General features: G+C 44.1%; 1 protein-coding gene and 1 long non-coding RNA gene across 3 annotated transcripts in view; one reads left to right on the forward strand and one right to left on the reverse strand.

Moving 5' to 3' along the window:
• The window catches only part of NOD2 (nucleotide binding oligomerization domain containing 2), a 249,801-nt gene that overhangs the window by 150,945 nt on the left and 76,542 nt on the right, over window positions 1-22,314 (forward strand). For both annotated transcript variants that reach the window (XR_014972358.1, XM_085639531.1), the window contains exon 5: window positions 12,128-12,211. Coding sequence is in view for 1 of the 2 variants with exons in the window: in XM_085639531.1 (XP_085495657.1) it covers window positions 12,128-12,211 (84 nt within the window). In the remaining variant the exon portion in view is untranslated. The remainder of the gene's footprint in view (window positions 1-12,127; window positions 12,212-22,314) is intronic.
• LOC146776155 (uncharacterized) overlaps window positions 1-22,314 on the reverse strand; it is a 186,068-nt gene that overhangs the window by 24,744 nt on the left and 139,010 nt on the right. The window lies entirely within an intron of this gene.

A 22,314-nucleotide genomic window follows, 5' to 3' on the forward strand; every position in this document is an offset into this window, starting at 1 on the left:
CTCTGTGACCATCTACTCCAATGGCACAGTCCAGATACAAGCCAACAATGACAATCTAGAGTCTTTTGACACCCTCTTCCCATCTCTGCGGACTGCCCCCTCTCACGCACTCCTCCCCTGCCTGCCCCTCCTCCTCTCCCTGAAGAGCCGGACCCACCAGCAGAACTCACCTACCATTCCGGTGCACTCTAGTAACAACACCTGCCTTTCACCACGAGACATCACCCTCAACACTACCAGAGAGGCCCACTACCCCCCTCAGGCAATCACCCCTACCCATCCCCCACCCTCCATCTACCCCAGCCCACTTCGAACGACCTCAACACACAGTCTGTGACTCCCAACCACCTCCCCAGACCCACATGCAATAAAACGCTGATGCCCCAACACGACCCTCGTCACCCTGCACTCACGGCGCCACCTAAAACCCACACAGACAGCACACTCACAATAAGGCAACTTAACAACGTCAGGCTCTCCCCCTCTAGGTTTAACATACCTGTCCAGAACACCCTCACCGACATAGAGACTGGGCAGTGGCTCAACCCTGCTTGAAAGCCAGATAGCAATTATAATCCAGGGCTTTAGCGAAATCCTAACCAACCTCGCCTCACCGAATCCCCTCCTTCCCCACCCCCACACAACAAAGGCCTTCGAAGGCTCTCCACCCGAGATGGATCTCAACCCCCCTCTCCAATCAGACACAGACACCCAAAAGAACTAGAGATGCAATGTCTGCGAGTGAAGCGGCAGATCTCGCTTCCTTGTATGACACTCCAATTACTGTCACCCTCCAATCCAAAATTCAGGTGATCACCGGACTGAGAAGAGAACAGGCTCTTCCGAAATCCCCTAGACCCCCGGCCACCCGCACTATCATCCCCACGGCCCCCCGATCGAAGAAACCCAAAACAGAGATGACCCCCACTGCATGCTCTTAAACTGCAGATCAGCCACCAAGCATGCAACAGAGCTAGCAGAATCCATCCTCACCCACGACATAGACATAGCATTCATCACTGAGACATGGCTAATGATTCCTCCTTACCACTCATGGATACTCTTGTCCCCCCAGGCTTTGCAATCACCAACATAGATAGAAAAGACCAAAGAGGTGGAGGCATAGCAATCATCCACAAAACAACATTTCCATTACGGAAATAGACTCCTTCAACTACAACACCTTTGAATGCCTAACCGCCAACATTAACACTAGCAATAACAAAATACTAATCTGCCACCTTCTTTACCACCCCCCGGGCAACACCACCGCATTCACTGAACACCTGTCTGACCTGATTGCCCACTGCTCTCTCTGAGAGACAAACAACCTAATTCTGGGCGACCTCAACCTACACTAGAATGAAGAAAACAACCTGCTAATCCAGAACCTGAATGAGCTGCTACACAGCAACAACCTTACCCACCACTGCTCAGAGGAAACTCGCAACAAAGGAGCAATCCTAGATGTCATTATCACCCAACGCGACAGTCACGATAGACCACACCCTGCCCGTGGATTGGTCTGACCACCACTTAATCCTATTCCACCTCACTCAACCGATCACACTCTAACCCCCCACCCAAGACCCTGCCAAATGGACTAGAAACCTTACTCAGATCAACATGACTGACCTAGAGGAAAGAGTTAACTCCTTCCTCACTGCCTCCATGGATGATCTACAGAATTCACTGCCCACTACAACACAACCATGACATCCATTCTAGACCAAGTAGGACCCCTGAAACAAAAAAAAACACAGGAACATCCCATCCAGATCTTGGCTCAACACGGACATTAACAATGAAAGGAGACAACTAAGAGCTACAGAACGACTATGGAGTAGCAATTCCTCCACAAGCCTACATGAACAACTCAAAGCAGCCCGAAGGAAATACAAAAAACACATAAGCAGCGAAAAATCCACTTTCTTCTGCGCCGCCCAGGACAACGCAAAAAACAGACCCAAAGAACTGTTCAAAATCATTTAGGCAACAAACCTCCAAGCCCCCTGAATTCTCAATGCAGGCTTCCAAGGACCTGTGCGAAAACTTTGCCAACTTCTCTGAAGAAAAAATCACTAAGATTGGGCTCTCACTGGACATCAACGTCAACCCCGCCTGCAAAAGCTTGCCCCCAGTGACAGAAGGGAGCACGCTCAAGCACCCCACGAAAACATGGAAGTCCTTCAACCCCATCCCGGAAGCTGAGATCCTCAAACTGATCTCCACCTCCAAACCTGCCTCTCACATCCTTGACCCTATACCCACCCAATTGACCAAAAAACTGAAACTCTCCATAGCCCCGCTCTGGTGCAAGATCATAAACAGCTCCCTGAGAACCGGCGTCATACCTGAATGCCTCAAAGTTGGACAAGTCACGCCACTACTAAAAAAAACAGGCCTTGACTCCAAGGACCTGAATAACTTCAGACCCATCTCCAATCTCCCCCTCCTATCCAAAATCCTCAAAAAATGCGTCCTCTCACAACTGACTCAGCACATGGACAGCATCAACCTTCTTGATCCCCACCAATCGGGTTTCAGAAAAGGCTATAGCCCCGAGACCGCGATCCTTAACATCACAGATGATATCCACAAATCCCTCGATACTGACCAATATTGCCTCCTCATTCTCCTGGACCTATCGGCAGCCTTTGACACGGTTGATCACCAACTACTTATCAAGGCTTTACAAGAAAGGGTAGGTGCTGATGAGGTGGTCATACACTGGTTCTCCGCCTTCTTACACAGCGGTTCACAAAGGATAAACATCAAAAACTTTACTTCCTAATTACACCCCGTCAGCAGGGACGTCCCCAAAGGTTTAGTGCTCTCACCACAACTGTTCAACATATACATGGAACCACTCACCACCATACTTAAAAATGCCAACATCCCTTTCCACCTATATGCAGATGACACCCAGATCTATCTAGAAACCTCCGCCATAGATGACATTCACAGACTAAATGACTCTCTAAACGAAATCCAACATTGGCTGTCTCTAAACCACTTAAAACTCAACCAAGATAAAACTGAGATCCTCCTCATCTCCAACAAAGAAGAGAACCCTCAAATTTCAGAATGGCTAAAATAATGGATGTTCTCAACGGCAATCTCCCTCTGGCCAACTCTGTAAAATTATTAGGATTCACCCTAGACCCAAAGCTCGACATGGCCAAACACATTAAGAACTCCGCAAAGAGTGCCTTCCTCAATCTGAAGCTACTGAACAAAATAAAACCCTTCATCCCAACCAAAGACCTCAAACAAGCTGCCCAATCACTGGTGCTATCCAGACTCGACTATGGGAATGCAACCCTCACTGGTACAACAAAATCTCACCTAGTTCCCCTCATAACAACTCTCAACGCAGCAGCCAGAATGGTCACTGGAGTTAGGAAATACAATCACATTTTACCAGCACTTAGAGAACTAAAATGGCTCCCAGTTGAATTGCGTGTCAGCTTCAGAACTGCCCGCCTCACGCACAAAGCCCTGCACACAGGAAAACCTGACTACCTGGCCGTCAAACTCAAGAGGGCTGGTCAGACAAGGAACCTCAGGAGATCCAATACCCTACTACTCATTCCTATGAAAACACGCAAACAAAAAACCGCTGCACGGTCCTTCGCCTGAAACGCGCCCAAACTCTGGAACTCCATCCCAGCAGATATCAGGACTATCCCGTCCTTCACAAAATAAAAAAAAACACCTAAAAGATCTCTTCCTCAACCGCTCCCTCCTGAACGGATAGCCGCCGCCTAAACGCAAATACCTGCTCACCGTAGCTCCCAGACATTGCATCACTAAGACCTACCTCCTCCTTGCTCTTTGATCCGTACCTGTTCCCCCCCCCACCCCCCCCAAGAAGTTCAACCCAAGACAAGGCACTCAATGAGGTTATCTCAGGACTCACGTACTACCTCAATGCTGCACAGCACCATTGGACTTCTGAACCAATATGTATACTATTGCTCTATTGTATGACTCTTGCACTTAAACTGTTGTAAAGCACTCTGATACCCCCGGGTCCGGCCAGCGCTATAAAAAACTCCTTAATGAATTAAATAAACAATTGTGGAAAGAATATTGCCATGCCAGCAAATCTACATGTTCAGCCTATTGTTTATTTTTGGAAGAAAGAAAGTACTTTATTAACACAGTTGTACTAAATTCAACACTTCTATGAATACTCAAGTCTGTGACTCCGTGCACTTTTTCATGTAGGTGCTATACCCACCTACTCCATCTCTGTTCACTCCCAGGCTATCTCCATAAGTTCTGGCTTCTCACTGACTCTAAGGGCTGATTCAAGCTCAGGAGTGTTTTGGTTACCCACAGTTCAAAAACGCACTCTGTCTTTACTTTAAACCCTTCACAAGAAAGGTGAGTTCTCACAGGTCCATTTGCTGTGGCCACGCACACCAGAGTAGCTCGCCCATGCACTCAAAAGAGCCATGGAGAACCGGCAAGTCTGTGCCTGTGTTTAGCGGAGCCGGGTTCAGGCATTATTCAGTAGCGCATCTGCGTAGCTTCTCTGGGGATCTGGCCTCAGTCAACCTGATGAAGCGGCTCTACCAGAGCAGGTACCACTCACAGGTTGGATGATTGGCAGTCATAACAATTTGTAACTGAAAGAAGGTGCAGTCTGGTTAGTTCTCAGCAGTTTCAGTCCCGACTGGTACTTCTGTGTTAATGCAATTACAGCCTTGACGTTCCTTTGGCAATCACACAATTGCGGTGTGGCAGTTCCATCCAGGAACTTGAGTGAAAGTCTGGGGCGTACACAGTCACAAGTGCCCCTCCAAAACTGCTCTTGTACAGCATGATATGTCGTGCGTCCCCCTCCACCCCACTGGTGATGCACTGGACCTTGCAGTTTCCTGGACACTCTCTCATCCAGGGTCAAGCAGGCTTCTTCCTCTCAGTTGGCAGAAAGGAAGCCAGGCACTTCAGTACAGGTTCACAGGTGCTTCGGCAGGAAATTCAGACTTGAGGTGATGTTTTTGCAACTCTGAGAGACTGGCTGTCAAGCAGACAACAATCCTGGTTGAAGAGACGTCCTTTGAGTAATCTGCAGGCACTCGCTTCCTTGGCCATAAAGGAGTTGGACCTGGAACAAAGTGGGGTGATTTGGCTCCAATAGGTAACACAATATCTAGACATTGGATGGGGTAGTACTTCTTTTAGTTGTTCTTTCCAGGCTGTTCTGCACGTATAGCCTTTTTGTAGAATAAGGTTTCTCATCACAGGTAGCACTGAGGCTGTCTCCGTCCTGGACCACCCACAGCAGAGGCACTAAAGAGGTGTGGGAATTCTGCACCTGGATGTTATCAGTCAACTGAAGGGCTTTCATCACATAGTCTGCAGTCCCATCCCTCACCCATACGATTCATCTAGTGGTAGTGCTCAGGAACACTAACCATCAGCTCCTCTTTATCCAAAAGGCTCATATAATTTTTAAAGCAGCCCTATCTCTGTTTGCTTGTCTGAGTCTCCTCCTTCCAGCTACAGGAAGACAAGTGCTACACACTTCCGCCGTCTGGGAGCATAGACCTTACCCACTATCTTGAAAAACAAAGAAGAAATCCCGCCTCCAAGCCCAGCTATAAAATATAGTCAACCATATAGCAAATATGTTCTATTTATACTTCAGATTGTTCTTTTTTTTCCTTATTCTCCCGGATAATCAATACACATGCAGGTCTAAAATAATATACTTTCAAATAATCAAATGTATACAAGTTTTAATCTTTGATTGGTCTCGCAGAGCCACCAGCACTAGAGCCACTGGGACACCAATCAAAGATTTAAACCGGTATAAGGTTACTGCTATATGTAAGAAAGAAAAAAGACCATTTATACTATATGTATAACAGATGAGTTATTGACAAACTTTTGAAATGTGATCATTCTAGCTCATCTGTCTTTATGACCCCTTTTGGGGTGGTTTGTTAAGGATGTTCCATGTTATGGCTCTATACACGCTCACGGCTAGCATGAATCCAGTGGCACAGTGAGCACAAAAACCACGTCTGGGCATACCCTTCCCACTCAAGGCAACAAAAGCAAAAAGAACAGATGATGGACAGAATGTTGAACAAATGAAACAATCCACCCCAGCCACAGATCTGGGGATTAATCCATAATTTCTTTTGATCACCACTCCACCCCAGTTTGGACCCTGCCTTATGCAAATCCGTCTTGACCCAGCTCTCCATGGGAATAATCCAGCTTGAACTGCCAGGAAAGGTCCTCCCTAGACTAGAAACAAGCACCCTGGGACCAATTTCGGAGTATTAACCCTCATCAGCCAGGCTAGCTTGAATCCAGTGGCACAGTGAGCATGAGACCCACGCCTGGGCACACCCTTCCCACTTAGGGCAACAAAAGAAACAAGCATTGGCATAGCCAATAGGTCTCGCCTTTGGGACCTTATAAGTGTTTAGCCATGCAACAGTTGATGTTGTTGCACCAAGGATATTGTGCTGCATAACTAAATACTTGTATGTTCTGAAAGGCGAGACGTATTGGCTATGGCAATGTTTTTATAGCATAACTATGTTTCTAAACACTACTACAAAGGAATGAATTGTGTGCTACTGAAAAATCTTATTCTAGCTTTTTTGCTTAAAAAGCAAATGTGGAACAGCTTTACAATTAGTTTTAAAGCTAAAGTAGCCTGAAGGCTAAAAATACAAAATGTACCTTCTGAGCAATGTGCAGTAATATTTTTTTAGCATACATAAAACACCCAATTAGAGCTTGGTAGTTTGGATTTTATTTTTGAGCTATTGGCATTGATAATATGTGTTGTTTTTATGGCACCGTAGAAGTGTGTAACCAAAGATATTGGCAATGGTTTGTCCAGGAATAACTGACAAATGTTTGATAGTTTAGATTTTAGTGCAATAATTTTTAGTTAACATTTTTAGTACTTTAAAGTAAGTTGAGTGGAAAAACATATTTATGATGTACATTTATACATGTTTTATAAATATATTCATACTGTTACAATATCTTTTAATATTTTTGTAATAATGCCATTGCAAAATATTACTTCACATGTCTGCGGTAAATATGGCATAAGGGCACAAGATAAGTCTTACACATCTGTATTGATCATAAACCAGTCTATTAGAAGTTCATTGCTAATATCCATAGATTGATATGTTTCAGTATTGTGCATTTGTGTTGTTCTTGTAGATGGCCCCAGAAATCTATCACACGCAGCAGCCACAGGTTCAAATGAAAGCAGGGCTGACTCCAAGTTTCATCCTTCCTATAACTTGAGAAGTGAGGCAGCATGTGCTAAGAGAGAGCGCTTGTTTGTATGGTGTGTAATGATAGCAGCCCCTGTTTTAATGTATTATACTAAAATACATGCTAGCAGATACTTTTGACAAAATACGATTATTTTTAGTGCAGCTGCTAGATATGTAGCACAGTTATTGCCAGAGATCAACGAGCCACAAAAACAGATGGCCCCAGAAATCTGTGCGCACACAGCAGCCACAGGTTCAAATTAAAGCAAGGCTGACTCTAAGTTTCATCCTTCCTATAACTTGAGAAGAGAGGCAGCATGTGCTAGGAGAGAGCGCTTGTTTATATAGTGTGTGTAGAGAGCAGCCCCTGTTTTAATGTGAATTGATAATGTGCACCAGTAACGTTATAAAAATAAATGTAAACAAATAAAACCAGGATAGGCTTGGGGAGATTAAGTGATTGTTATTGGCAGTGATCAACAAGCCTCAAACTTGGTTAGGTGGAGACGGTTAACAAGGGAGGGCGAGGGTGAGACGGGCGAGGGTGAGACAGGCAGGAGATAGAGAGTAAACAAAGATAAAGAAGCAGGCGCGGCCATGCTATTTAAGAACAGATGGCCCCAGAAATCTGTGCACACGCAGCAGCCACAGGTTCAAATGAAAGCAGGGCTGACTCTAAGCTTCATCCTTCCTATAACTTGAGAAGAAAGGCAGCATGTGCTAGGAGAGAGCCCTTGTTTATATAGTGTGTGTAGAGAGCAGCCCCTGTTTTAATGTTTTATACAAAAATACATGCTAGCAGATACTTTTGACAAAATACGATTCTTTTTAGTGCAGCTGCTAGATATGTAGCACAGTTATTGGCAGAGATCAAAAAGCCACAATGTTGTTTAAAAGGAACTGGTTGACAAGGTAGGGTGAAGCAGGCAGTGGAAGGGAAAGTAAAGAAATATCAAAAAGCGTGCACTGCCACGTTAATTACAAACAGATGGCCCCTACGTGCAACTGCTCGCTCCCGCAAGGTGGATGCCACCACAAGCACAAGTGCTTGAAAAGTGCAGACCAATTTCTAAAGGTCATCTCATAGAACAGCGCATGCGCACTGCACTAGGCTCGACCTAAACAGAAACAGATGGTGGACAGAATGCTGAGCAAACGAGTTTGGTTGTAATGGCTTGCGTTGTAACAACGCAGTCATTGTAACGACCGAGTTGTAATCTCATGCAATGTAGCGCATGCGATGTAAATGCTGTTTCCCACAGGCAGGAAGCACCAAACGGCCAAAGTAAAAAAAAATGCCAACTTTCTAAAAGTAAAAAGACAAGAAAATGGACGGAATGCTGAAAAAAATCAAACATTCACCCCCAGTCACAGACCTGGGTTTAATCAAATGTTTTGGCTCACCGCCCTATCCCAGTTTGGACCCAGCCATATGCAATTCAGTCTTGACCCTGCTCCCTTTACAATTTCCAGAGGACCAATTTGCTTCCACCAAAAAATGAATCCAAGCTGGTCCCATGGTGTCCAGTTGAATGGGAGTCTAGAAGGTTATCTTCTTTAATTCAAAAGAGCTGTACAATATAAGTTACAGTGTGGTTTCTTTGTATAGGTTGATTGTATGAACCACAGAAAAGGAAAAATAATTCGAATTAGACTCAAAACAGTATTTTTAGAGGCCAATGAATCGAAAAATCACACAAAGACATAGGGCCTTATTAAGAGTTTGGCGGTCCGACCTCCTTGGGACCACATCAGCCCCCGCCACAGCCCATGGCGCTGGTGGTCCAAAGACCGCCATATTACGAGTCGACCATGTGACCAGCGGTGGCGAGGACTATTACCAAATATATCGATGCCTGTGTGTGCATTTCAACTGAGTATTTGTCGGATACACACATATGCATGATATATGTGAAACAATACCATATACCTATTACCAGGGTTCGGCCCATATGTGGTCAGTCCTGGCAATGGGTATATGGTACGAAAAGGACTCACCTGTAGACCGCCGCACACAGGGTCGTAATCCTTGTGGTAAAGATCCTGCTGTGAAGGTTGGGACCTGGAGAAAGGGAACAACGTTGGAATCTGCCTGAAAGAAGAAGAAACCCCAAATTCTTCTTCACCGCCACCTTGAAGTAGGCAGTTGGAACGCCATGGTCCGCTCATGGAACAGGCAACTCGTAATACGCATAGCAGTGTAGCTCCCATGCACCGCCTTATGGCGGCTACCTTTCCTTGATCGTGAACCCGGCTGTCGGCAGTCTGCTGGCTATCTCGGCGGTCCAGCGGCAGTCTTTGCAAAGTCGATCCACTCTACTCATAATATGGTGGTCGGACCTCTGAGCTCTCCCCACTCAGACTGCCACTACTGATACGGAGGTCAACGGGACCGCCAAACTCATAATAAGGCCCTTAATAAAGTACGAATGCTAAAAATCTTATGGACACAAATTGTAAAAGACAATTTGTTATAGATTAATACACATCAGATAGTTGCATCAGTAATGAAGTAAAGAATTACCGTCTGTGATAAATATAAGCAACAGTGTAATTGGGCATAAATCACCAATATGTTGACTGAAAAGAAAAGGAAACAGTGGCAATTTATAAAGCCATTCTTGTATGTTTGGAGGCTATACCGTAGGCAAAGAGTGAAGCAAGCCTTATCAAACATCTGACAATCGGGACTCTGGTACTAAAAATAGATGTGATATGATGCTCATGAATCAAAACAAAGAGTTGTATCCTCATTAATCTGGCAGATTCGAACAATTAGAGTGATCTGCTCTACTGAGGGCCTGATTATGAGTTGTGTGGTTAATTCTGATCTGGGCGTAAACCCATCTGTACACCAGTGGCGCCTCCTCCGCTGAGGTGGAGGAGAATTGCCCCACTGCTCTATGAGCAGTGCAAAAAAAAAAAAAAATGATTATAACAAGACGTTATTATCATTTTATTTTTCTATGCATGACTCGGAATCCGGTCGGGGTGGGCCTGGGCGGAGCTTGCCAGAGCAGAGTGAGGAATGATTTGCACTCCCTAAGTGCGTATGACTGTTTGGCCGGCCGGCCAAACAATCATGCGCACTTAGCATGTTCTCCACCTGGCTGTGTTTTACAGCCCGGTGGAGAATCTGCCCAGGCTTCCAGCCACTGCCTGAGCAGCCAAACAGGCCCCTCAGACCAATCACGACGCTGCTCATGCAGTGTCGTGCTTGGCTGGGAGAGTCCAGGAGCCTGGGGGCTTCCGGTGCTGAGAGAAGAGGACGGAGGAGAGGCATGCGATGGCGGCGGGGAAGGTAAGTTTATTTTACTTATTTTTTCATCCCCCCGCTCACCACCTCCGTTCCGAAGCAGCCGCCACTGCTTTACACACAGGTTGAAATTACAAGTTGTTATGTATTTAACACATCTGATAATTATCGGTTGTGTTAAATAGCTCAGCCTTCCTTACCTTTCTGCAGGTCAAACCTGCTGTATTTTAAAGAGGGAAAAACCATACGGTGTTTACTGTATCATGTGGATTTTGGTGTGTTAAACATCAAAACCTGCATGTTCTTCCCCAATAACTTGTGATAGGTGGTATTTATCTCACTCGATAAATACCAGTGGTATTGTTATTTATCATGTGCATTAAATACCATCTATACTCCTAATCAGGGCCTGCGCGAACAAACACATCGAAGAAGCAATACAGATTAGTTTGTGAATTACAGTTGCATAATCTGTTTTCCATTTAAATGGAAGAAACACCTGACCATACGCTATCTGTGCATTCTGGACAGGGTTATATTCTCATATGCAGATAATATATTTAATATAGTGCAAGGTGCGAAGGGCAGTGCATCTTATATAAATGTACACAAAAAATCGTCCTTAATGGAAATCATTTCACACAGCAATCAGACCCCACCTGACTCACAGAATTGTCTCTGGTTTTGTAAACATTGACTATATACATATAACAATAAGTTACACTTTTACATATGTCAGGGTTATTGAAATTACACACTCCACTCTAAAAAAGGAGAGTACAAAGTAAAGTACCTGGTAATTACCTTCAAAATTTTAAGAGAGAAAATGCATGGCACATACTTAGAAATACAGATTTTATATGCCGTAAGCCCCAAAATCTGCATGTTAAGCCCCATTTCTTTCCACTGTGAGGCCAACTTCCTTCAGTATGTTTGTGAATAGTCACTCTATCTAACGTCACCAGCAACTCAGTGTATGGGCCAGAATTCGTATCAACCTGTTTTCTCTGTCAGATTACTACGATATTTTACCTACGACTATGTATTTGGAAAAAAGTCGCTAATTAAAAGTTCCATATATTTCCATGAAAGGTTCCAAAATGCACCTGCACCCTGATACACAGTTTCGTTCTAGTAAATGGATGGGATTTTTATAGAATTTTTATAGATTTAAGGCATTAAATAAATTGCCGGTACCTTCTGAACTTTTTTGTTAGGGTATTTGTGCTCATTTTGCTTATTATGCCTACATTTGGGCATTGCCAGTGTGATGTTTAATGATTGCTTTAATCTTAGGTTCAATCTTTATTGGTAAATGTGTGCAATGCTCAGTCTCAGACACAGTTCTGGTGCCCAGGGCATGAGACCAGCCACTAGGAAATCCCTGGGTGTCCTGTTCCTTAGAAAAGTGTTCTAGAGGCAATTAGCATAACCTCTCCATAAACTGGTACTTTCTTTTACAAATCCCATCACATTAAAAGATTACTGAAGATTGCTGCTTGCTTTAATTGACAGTTTCAAGAGTTTAATGCCTTGATATAAATGCAGCAATGCGGTAACGTGCAAATCATGTTGTAAAATGTTTTTTCCCTGTGTTTAGCTTGCGGGACAATAAAATCTCGGATAAAGGGATTGGCAGACTCCTCGATCAAGCTCTTCACTGGCAGAACTTTCAGAAGATAGCGTAAGTAAAATGAGGGAACCTGATTGGTTACTGCTGGGAGAGGAGACTTGTGGTCGTATTTTGAGGATGAGCAAGCTGCCCCCTATGGCCTAGGATGCCACTCAACTGCACACGACAGGGGATATACTGTGGCAAGTCCTCGTTATTTCGTTACCAAGTATACCAAAGATCCATTAGTATTGGTGGTGCCTGGTGAGACAATATTTCTTTGGCGCCCTGAAAGACCACAACCGCCACCATGGCCGGACTGTGAACCGAAATAGGCTTCTGCCGATTTTGTTACAGGGGGCCAATATTGCTGGCCCCCTGTTACAAAACTGGCCCCCACCCTGGCGGCCCACCGGGGAAAGGCCCGGTGCCTACAATGGCCAGTCCAGCCATGTCCGCCACGGATTCCCACACAACCATCCTTTAACAGCCTTCATACCCGCTCTCTCTTAGATGCATATTTAATTAGTTTTATAGTGTCACTCATACAAGTAAAGGGGGTCAGAGCACTTTACATTACACACACATTACTGAGACAATCAATCACGCATGTGCAAATCAATATATAGGAAACATTACATAAGACAGAGAACTATAAGGGGTAGGATTTATATGTCATCCATAGGTATGGTAGGCAGTATAGTTTAGGGAGGTTTGGTCTGGAGAAGCACAAACTCTGAATTTAAACCATAACGCCATGGCTGGGGGTTCTCTTTATCAGAATTGATTTCCACCCAAATTAACCCTTTGTGCAACATTAGGATAATGAAAGTCTGGGGGGAAAATCAATATGCTCTAATCTATACCTGAAGTCTGCATTTCAGTTCTTTGACGTAGCTCTTTGTTCTATATTAGGATGTTAACTTATAAACTGCAAGTAACAAAAGGAAGTCTCTGAGGAAAGCTGTAACCCACTGGCCTATTTACCTTATATTCACTTTTTGATCTGCATGGTACACTTTCTTTGCAGCAGGCATATTAACACTCTGTGCTACCTTAAGATGAATCAAAACTTCCACTAGACAAAACTCCGGTCTCTCTCCAAGAAGTACATTAAACACTTGAGTTATCTTGACATTTTTATTGTTGGCTGAAAATTGCTGGAGGCAAGGAACGCAGAAGCGGGTGCTTTTAAAAACAATATAAACTCACAAACAGTCGCCCCTGCGCGAAGTCAGAACCCGGTGCAGTGGCACCGGTCGCACCGCCCTAGAGCCGGCCCTGGATCCATTAGAGGAGATGGGGGGGGGGGAGGATGGATATAACTGTAAAATCACATCAGTCCTTGATGTTAGAAGATACGTGAGGAGTGCTGCGCTGCCACCTGCTGCCCAGTTTTTTATTCTTGTCTTTAATGGTTATGTGTTTATTGATAACTGTATTGCTTTTACCTATTTACCTAAAAAATAGGGATGTGCAGCTTTTCTAGAATTTTGACTGTAATACATGCTCTTGCTTACAACTGCCACATGTTTGCAATTACAATTATGTATTGTATATATAAGATATATGTTTTACTGAATATTGCTGCTAAGTATCACGAAATAAAAACCAGTTAAAAAAAAAAAAGATAGCGTAACTAAACCTGGTAGAAAGTGTGATTGGCGCTCATATGTACGCGTTTCATTTTCAATGCTTAATTTGAGCCAGTGGTTCCAGGTGTGGCTCAGCACCACTCATTTTTCCATAACAGATTTTGAACCAGAGCAAGAGAGAGAAAAACACAAGAGGGGGACTGAAGTTGGAAGAGAAATACATAAAAACAGTGGCAAAGATAGAAAACAGGGATGAAATGAGCATATGCAATGGAATCGGTCTCGCATTTGTGAAAGTTAAAGCTATTGGCACTGTAAATGACAATGTCTTTTACTTATGTTTATGAAGTGGATGTATGTGGTGTGGAGTTGAATTATGTGGGTTGGATTGAAATTGTCAATTGTCGAATTATGTGGCATGGAATAGAGTGGTGTGGAGTCAATCAGGGTTCATAAAGAGTGCCTACTCACCCGTGAGGGTCTCAAGGTGCTGGGGAGAGGGGGGCCTGCTGATCCATCTGCGCACTGGGGTTTAGTCGAAGAGTTAGGTTTTTAGAACCTTCCTAAAATGGGTCAGCAACTGGGATTGTCGGAGGTGGAGAGGCAGGCTGTTCCATGGCTTGGTGGTGAGGTAGGCAAAGGATCTTCCTCCGGTTCTAGTATTGTGGGTCCGAGGTACGGTAGCTAGGGCCAGCTGGGCAGAGCGGAGGCGTCTGATGAGTACATGGAATAAGAGGCGTTGGTTCAGGGGTGCTGGACCTGCGTCGTGGAGGGCTTTGTGGGCATGTGTGATGAGCATGAAAGTGATTCTTTTGTTGACTAGGAGTGGCTTTGTGTTGTGGAATTATGTGGCATGGTGTGCAGTGGAATTATGTGGATAATAATTATGTGGTATTGAGTGTACTGGAATTATTTAGAGTGGAATTGAGTGTCATGTAGTGTGATTTATGTGGATTAGTATGTTGTGGCGTGGTATGTAGTGAAGTTTAATTATGTGGTGTGCTGTTGGATCAAACCCAGATCTGTTGACTGGGTGTGAGTGTTTGATTGGTTCTGATGCTCTGTCCATCACCACCCCCTTTTGTACTGCTTTGTTCGCCATAAGTTGGTAGGGTATGCTCAGACGTGAGTCCCTTGCTCACTTTGCCACTGGATTCAAGCAAGCCTGGCTGAAAATGGCTGAAATGCCAGAAACCGGTCCTAGGAAGCTTGTCTCCGGTCCAGGGAAGGCCTGGCTTGGCAGTTCGGGCTGGACTGTTCCAATGAGGCACAGAGTCAGACTGATTTGCATATGGCCATGTCTGAACCGGGGTGGCAGAGTGGGCTAAAGAACGGTGATGGATCAAACCCAGATCTGTTGACTGGGTGTGAGTGTTTGATTGGTTCTGATGCTCCGTCCATCACCACCCCCTTTTGTACCGCTTTGTTCGCCATAAGTTGGCAGGGTATGCTCAGACGTGAGTCCCTTGCTCACTTTGCCACTGGATTCAAGCAAGCCTGGCTGAAGACGGCTGAAATGCCAGAAACCGGTCCTAGGAAGCTTGTTCCCGGTCCAGGGAAGGCATGGCTTGGCAGTTCGGGCTGGACTGTTCCCATGAGGCACAGGGTCAGACTGATTTGCATATGGCCATGTCTGAACTGGGGTGGGAGAGTGGGCTAAAGAACGGTGATGGATAAAACCCAGATCTGTTGACTGGGTGTGAGTGTTTGATTGGTTCTGATGCTCCGGCCATCACCACCCCCTTTTGTACCGCTTTGTTCGCCATAAGTTGGCAGGGTATGCTCAGACGTGAGTCCCTTGCTCACTTTGCCACTGGATTCAAGCAAGCCTGGCTGAAGACGGCTGAAATCCCAGAAACCGGCCCTAGGAAGCTTGTTTCCGGTCCAGGGAAGGCATGGCTTGGCAGTTCGGGCTGGACTGTTCCCATGAGGCACAGGGTCAGACTGATTTGCCTATGGCCATATCTGAACTGGGGTGGCAGAGTGGGCTAAAGAACGGTGATGGATCAAAACCAGATCTGTTGACTGGGTGTGAGCGTTTGATTGGTTCTGATGCTCCGTCCATCACCACCCCCTTTTGTACCGCTTTGTTCGCCATAAGTTGGCAGGGTATGCTCAGAAGTGAGTCCCTTGCTCACTTTACCACTGGATTCAAGCAAGCCTGGCTGAAGACGGCTGAAATGCCAGAAACCGGTCCTTGGAAGCTTGTTTCCGGTCCAGGGAAGGCATGGCTTGGCAGTTCGGGCTGGACTGTTCCCATGAGGCACAGGGTCAGACTGATTTGCATATGGCCATGTCTGAACTGGGGTGGCAGAGTGGACTAAAGAACGGTGATGGATCAAACCCAGATCTGTTGACTGGGTGTGAGTGTTTGATTGGTTCTGATGCTCCGTCCATCACCACCCCCTTTTGTACCGCTTTGTTCGCCATAAGTTGGCAGGGTATGCTCAGACGTGAGTCCCTTGCTCACTTTGCCACTGGATTCAAGCAAGCCTGGCTGAAGACGGCTGAAATGCCAGAAACCGGTCCTAGGAAGCTTGTTTCCGGTCCAGGGAAGGCATGGCTTGGCAGTTCGGGCTGGACTGTTCCCATGAGGCACATGGTCAGACTGATTTGCATATGGCCATGTCTGAACTGGGGTGGCAGAGTGGGCTAAAGAACGGTGATGGATCAAACCCAGATCTGTTGACTGGGTGTGAGTGTTTGATTGGTTCTGATGCTCCGTCCATCACCACCCCCTTTTGTACCGCTTTGTTCGCCATAAATTGGCAGGGTATGCTCAGACGTGAGTCCCTTGCTCACTTTGCCACTGGATTCAAGCAAGCCTGGCTGAAGACGGCTGAAATGCCAGAAACCGGTCCTAGGAAGCTTGTTTCCGGTCCAGGGAAGGCATGGCTTGGCAGTTCGGGCTGGACTGTTCCCATGAGGCACAGGGTCAGACTGATTTGCATATGGCCATGTCTGAACTGGGGTGGCAGAGTGGGCTAAAGAACGGTGATGGATCAAACCCAGATCTGTTGACTGGGTGTGAGCAGAGACGTTTTAAGGCATGGGCAAAGTGGGCTCTGGCCCAGGGCCCCAGCCTGTCAGGGGGCCCCCTGAGAGAGCCAGCTCTGTTCATGCCCGGATGACCGTGAATAATTCTTCAACAGATTGTTTCAAATACTTTTTTCCTTTAATTTACTTTTAATGTGGGTGGTGTGTGAGAGTCTATTAGAAACATTTTGCAGAGAAATATGTTTTTGTTTCATGCAACATACAAAAAAAGTTTATTTTAGATCAAAACAGGACCTTACATATTCGTATGTCACAGAGATTATTTGTAGTAATATTAGTGAAATACTGCTGTGTTACAATATTGAAAACACATCACTATACTAAATATTAGAATGTAAACAGGTTTAGAATTTGGACCAGTGTGTGTGTGCATTGTCAGTGACCTGGCCAAAGAGGGCATACAAGAGCTAAACTGGATCATAAATTCAAAGCTATTTGAAAAGGGGCCCCCACAATATGTTTGGCCCAGGGCCCCCACAATCCTTAAGACGTCCCTGGGTGTGAGTGTTTGATTGGTTCTGATGCTCCGTCCATCACCACCCCCTTTTGTACCGCATTGAATTTTGTGGCATGATGTGGAATTTTGTGGTGTAAATTGGATGTATGTGTTGTGTAATTTTGTCGAGTTGGATTATGTGGTTTTTTGTTGAATTAGGTCTGTGGTGTGGAATGGAAATGTGTGGAGATGAATTGTGTGGCGTGGAGCTGTGTGGTACTGTGAGTGAAATGATGCTGTTGGGAATTATGTGGCAAGGTGTGGAATGTATTCATATGGATTGTTGCTATGTGGCATAGTGGTTTTATGTGGGGTGTATTTATGTGTTATTGAGTAGATTGTAATTATGTGGTTGTGGCTACCTATTGGTCATCATATTCTAGTGTCCTCTCATTTGTCATGCTTTAGACTACTTATTTTCACATTCTGCTGGTATCTGTTCAAGCTAAAACCCAATGTAATTGTTTTAAAGATGCTCAGTTGATCAATCAACAATTAGTGTTTTAGGGCAGGCTCAGTCATGTTTTTATGTAGGGAGGAAACAATGCTCTTCATAAAGCAGATAACAAATGCCCTCTCTTTACGTTCTGCTCTACTAAATTAGTTGCCACACTAAGAGAAATTAAAGTGTGCTCTGTTGACTTGCACACTGTGATAGCTGACCTTGCAGTTCAATTTATACGTCCCTAAAAAATCACAGTTCTGTGGGATATAGCGAAAGTGTGAAAACATAATTGCAACTGGCTTTACAAGATATGGGAAGTGCTATGCAAAATCCACTTTATGAAATATGGTATATTTAAGAAAGTTGGCAGAGTTCCCTAGAGAATTCTCAGACAATTATTTTCTGGGAAACTGACATAGGGTTTGATTCCTGGTCTTTATCTTAACAGGGCTATCTCCTTCCTGGAGCACCTATAAAAGGTCTTGCACATGGTGTGAACACTTTGCAATGAACTGTAGCTAAGGGCAACAAAAGGCTGGCTTTCAGGAAGCGGTCACAAAGGATGAACAATTACATACTTTGTTTCCAATGTTTTACGGCCTGAAAAGATTCTTGTTGTAGGTACAAGCTGTATTTAAGATCTTTAGAAACACCAGGCAGTAAACTACATTCCCATTAATCACAGTATGTTAAACAGGACTCCAAACAAAGACCCTGCTAATCAAATTTTAAAGTAGAAAATACCACTAATAAAATAGCATCTGCTGTTTTGTGGAGTGTTTTCTTCCTTTGATAGAAAACCAGATACAAAGTTACAGTCACGTAATCACTAGATGTTAAACAGACCTCCAAGTATTTTTTAAATGTTTTTTTGTTTTTCTTTTTACATTGTATTATGTGCACTTACTACACACCTCCTTTGCATGTGTAAATGGATCATCTGCAATATGCTTCAAGTAATATTTTGTTGTATTGAGAGGGACTTAAACATTAAAGTAAAGCTACAAAATAAAATGACACTTAAACAAATACACAGTCTACACGCTATACAAGTTGCTCAATGCCGCAAGTCATTTTACCAGATGAAATGGAATGCTTTTATGTTTGGAAGACCAAGCACATTGCAGAACGGAGCCCTGATGAAAAAATTAACATTCATTAATAAATAATTCATGGAGGCTTCATATAAACGAATAGTGCGCTAACAGAAAACATTTACAACAAAAAGCTCCCATAAACATGGCCTGAAAATAAAGCCCCCTTTGCGTAGATAAAATCCGAGTGTTTTTATTTATGTTGCGAAAACAAAGCACTGCTTTGTTAGTTTGAACAAGCACAATGGTACACAATAATGGGTGTAGCCTGCAAATAAACGAGCAGTGCGGCAACATAAAACACGTACAAAAGCAGCCGTAAATGGGACCTGAAAATAGAAGTAGTCCAGCGGCTAGGGCCTCTCACAGTTAAAATATATGATGAGATTCAGGAAGATTGACTGGTTTTAGTGCTTTGTACAGGTCTATTGTCTTAGAATTTCAGAAAATGTGCACTGTGCACGTATTGTTGCATTTAAACACATGGCTAGTGCATTTTATTTTAACTTTTGGAAGGGTTAAAAATTAGAGTAAAAAGGTTGATCGTGCGAATATTGCCTCTACACATGGTCAAAATGGGTTTAGCTGGACATATAATGCATAGAATTCACTGTGGGAATAATTGGTGCAGGCTGCAAATAAACGAAGAGGCACCAACACAAAACGTGTACAACAAAAAGCATCCGTCAATGTGGCCGTAAAATAAAGCACCCGTTGCATAGTTAACATGCTTGTGGAATAAACGCAGTCCTGATGAAAAAATAACATTCAGAAATAATTAACGCAGACTGCAAGATGGAAATAAAATACAAACCTTGGGAACAGGTCCCAGCAAGTGCGGCGTGCTGATTTACCAGCCGCAGGCAGACCCCCCAAAAAAGTAGTGCACGAAGGAACGTAAATTTACAAAAAGTGTAAGACCACATGTAGCAGGGGCAATCTGCTGGGAGGATCAGAAACACCAAAAGGCGGGACTAATTAAGCATGCTAACCAAATAAAAGTAGGCTTTTATGAAGGGCATGAACAGGAACAAATGGAAAAGTTGGGAGGTGCTTCAAGCAACATTCCAGATTACAGCATGCCTCACAGTGCAGCAGCGCATGCGCTGCCGAGGCTCAACTTAAAAAGAACCTGAAAGAACGGGATAAAGAGGCAGGATGTGGTTGTTTAAAGAAGTAAAATTTGAGCCCAGCACTTATTCTTTTACAAATTAAGCATTGTTCATATTAAAATAAGAATATATACTTCACAGACAATCAGTTGGTATGGAGCAGATTTAGGAGCCATGTTAGCACTTAAAACTAACCATAATACCAACTGCAGAACGGAGATAAGAAATGGAGAGCAGAATTTTTACAGCAATTGACACTGCTAGCTTTATCGTTTTCCATCACAGCATGGCAAACCAGCATAAAAACAAATGATATATGTACATTACCAGCTACCTCTCCTAACACTCGTTGACTGTATGCATGCGTTTGACTGAGTTCTGCACTGCCTTTTCAGATATGTTTACACTTTACAAATACCACATAAATGCATACATATGTAAATTGAACAACAATCTGCTTAATACGGCATGGAAACAGCAGTTCTAAATTTCTTGTGAAAAGATAGTTGCCCAGTGGCCTCACATCAGTCAGAGCCCTTTATAGGTGTGCTTACAGGCAGTTTTAGTTTTTTGTGTGCTCATGCTATCAATGGTTCAAGAAAAGAGTGAGTAATCGACTTTGGGTTAAATCCTCTTAACCCATTGACTTCATGTTTATTTCATGATTTGCCTTTGTTTGGGTGGATTATTCTTTAAGTCTTAAGCCTTTTTAGGGTGGTTGCATTGTCCCATTAGCATTCCCATGAGGTTATGGGATGAGGAACCAAGTAATGCTGCTAGAATTCCTTACCCTGTTATGAAGACACCGTGATATTGAATAAATGCCTTGGTGTGTCCCTTTGTTTCCTTTTGCTGTCACGATAACATGTTGCTTGATTATCTCTTTTTTTTGTTCACAAAATAGAGATGTTCATGCACATAGGCTTTCTTGAAGATGTACCAACCATATTGACGTTTTGTCAAAAATATCTATTGTGCAATAGTTGCTGTGTATGCTTTTTAAGTATGTCACTTGCAAAGCTAACTTCAGAACTCTGCTAATGTTGTCTCTTCTGTTAAAGGTCCCTAATCCAAGTTACCATATTATTGAATCCCAGGAATTTGGGGAGTATTTTTTTTGTAGAACAGCTAGGGTGTAACACACTTGCTTTGGCAATGGATGCTTTCTTACTGGCTTGTAAGCTAACATCACTTTACAAGATGGGATGTATTGGACCTGGCTCTCCCTGCAAGGTACCCCCAAACCTTTTGCCTTTACCCTCCACTTTCTGCAAAACTCGTTTTTACTGGCCTTAGGACTTTGTGCACGTTACCACTGCTAGCCAGTGCTAAAGTGCATGTACTCTCCCCTTAAAACATGATGGAATTGGCTTATACCTAATTGACATTTTTAATTTACTTGTAAGTCTCTTGCAGAGTGCTATACCATAAATAAATGCTACCAGTGGGCCTGCAGCACTTATTGTGCCACCCACTGAAGTAGTCCCTTAAACCATCTCCCAGGCCTGCCATTGAAGCCTTAATGCAGGTTAAAACTAGCATGACGATTTGGCATGTAGACCCACTTGCCAAGCCTTAAACTCCCCTTTTATTATATATAAGCCACCCCTAAGATAGGTCCTAAGTAGCCTATAGGTCAGGGTGCTGTGTAATTAAAAGGTTGGACATGTACTTCCGAGTTTTACGTGTCCTGGGAGTGAAAAACTCCTACGTTCGTTTTTCACTACTGTGACACCTACCCCTCCCATAGGATAACATTAGGGATTCCTTATTACTTTTAGAAAGTTGTCATTTTCCTGCCTTAGAACTTTTGTGCCTGTAGAATGTCTTGGATCACATGACTGGGTGTAGCTGACAGTTAGACTCTGTGAATTTCTCCCAGACAGTCACAAAATGGACTGATTAGGTGTGCCTGAATGGGCCATCTACTGGCAGGATGGGGATGCACGGTGCTGAGCACAGCCCCACTTACAACTGAATAGTCTGTGCTCTGCTGTCACACAAAGCGCCTAATGACCCTGCATTGTCACTACAGTCAGTTTGGAGCCAGAGGGAGGAGAGGGGGCAGGAAATTCCATTCACTTCAAAGCCACTGTCTAGAAGCTTCTCCCACCTTCCAGAACCAGAGTAGGATCTCAGACACTGACTCTTCAGTACATTTCTGGACCTGTGGATACTGTGCCAGGATGGACTGCTGTGCTGCTACCAGGACTGCCACTTGGTTTGACTGCTGCTCCACAGGAACTACTGCCCTGCTGTGCAGACCTGCTGCTTTCTTGTCTGGTGAAGGAGAATTGGGCCTGTAACGTAATCTTGAACCCAGGACCCCAGAGTGGCTCCAAGGGCTAGTCTGCAGACCTCCTTCATCTTAGCCTT

The sequence above is a fragment of the Triturus cristatus genome, chromosome 12, assembly GCF_964204655.1.
Source record: "Triturus cristatus chromosome 12, aTriCri1.1, whole genome shotgun sequence".
Lineage (NCBI taxonomy): Eukaryota > Metazoa > Chordata > Amphibia > Caudata > Salamandridae > Triturus > Triturus cristatus.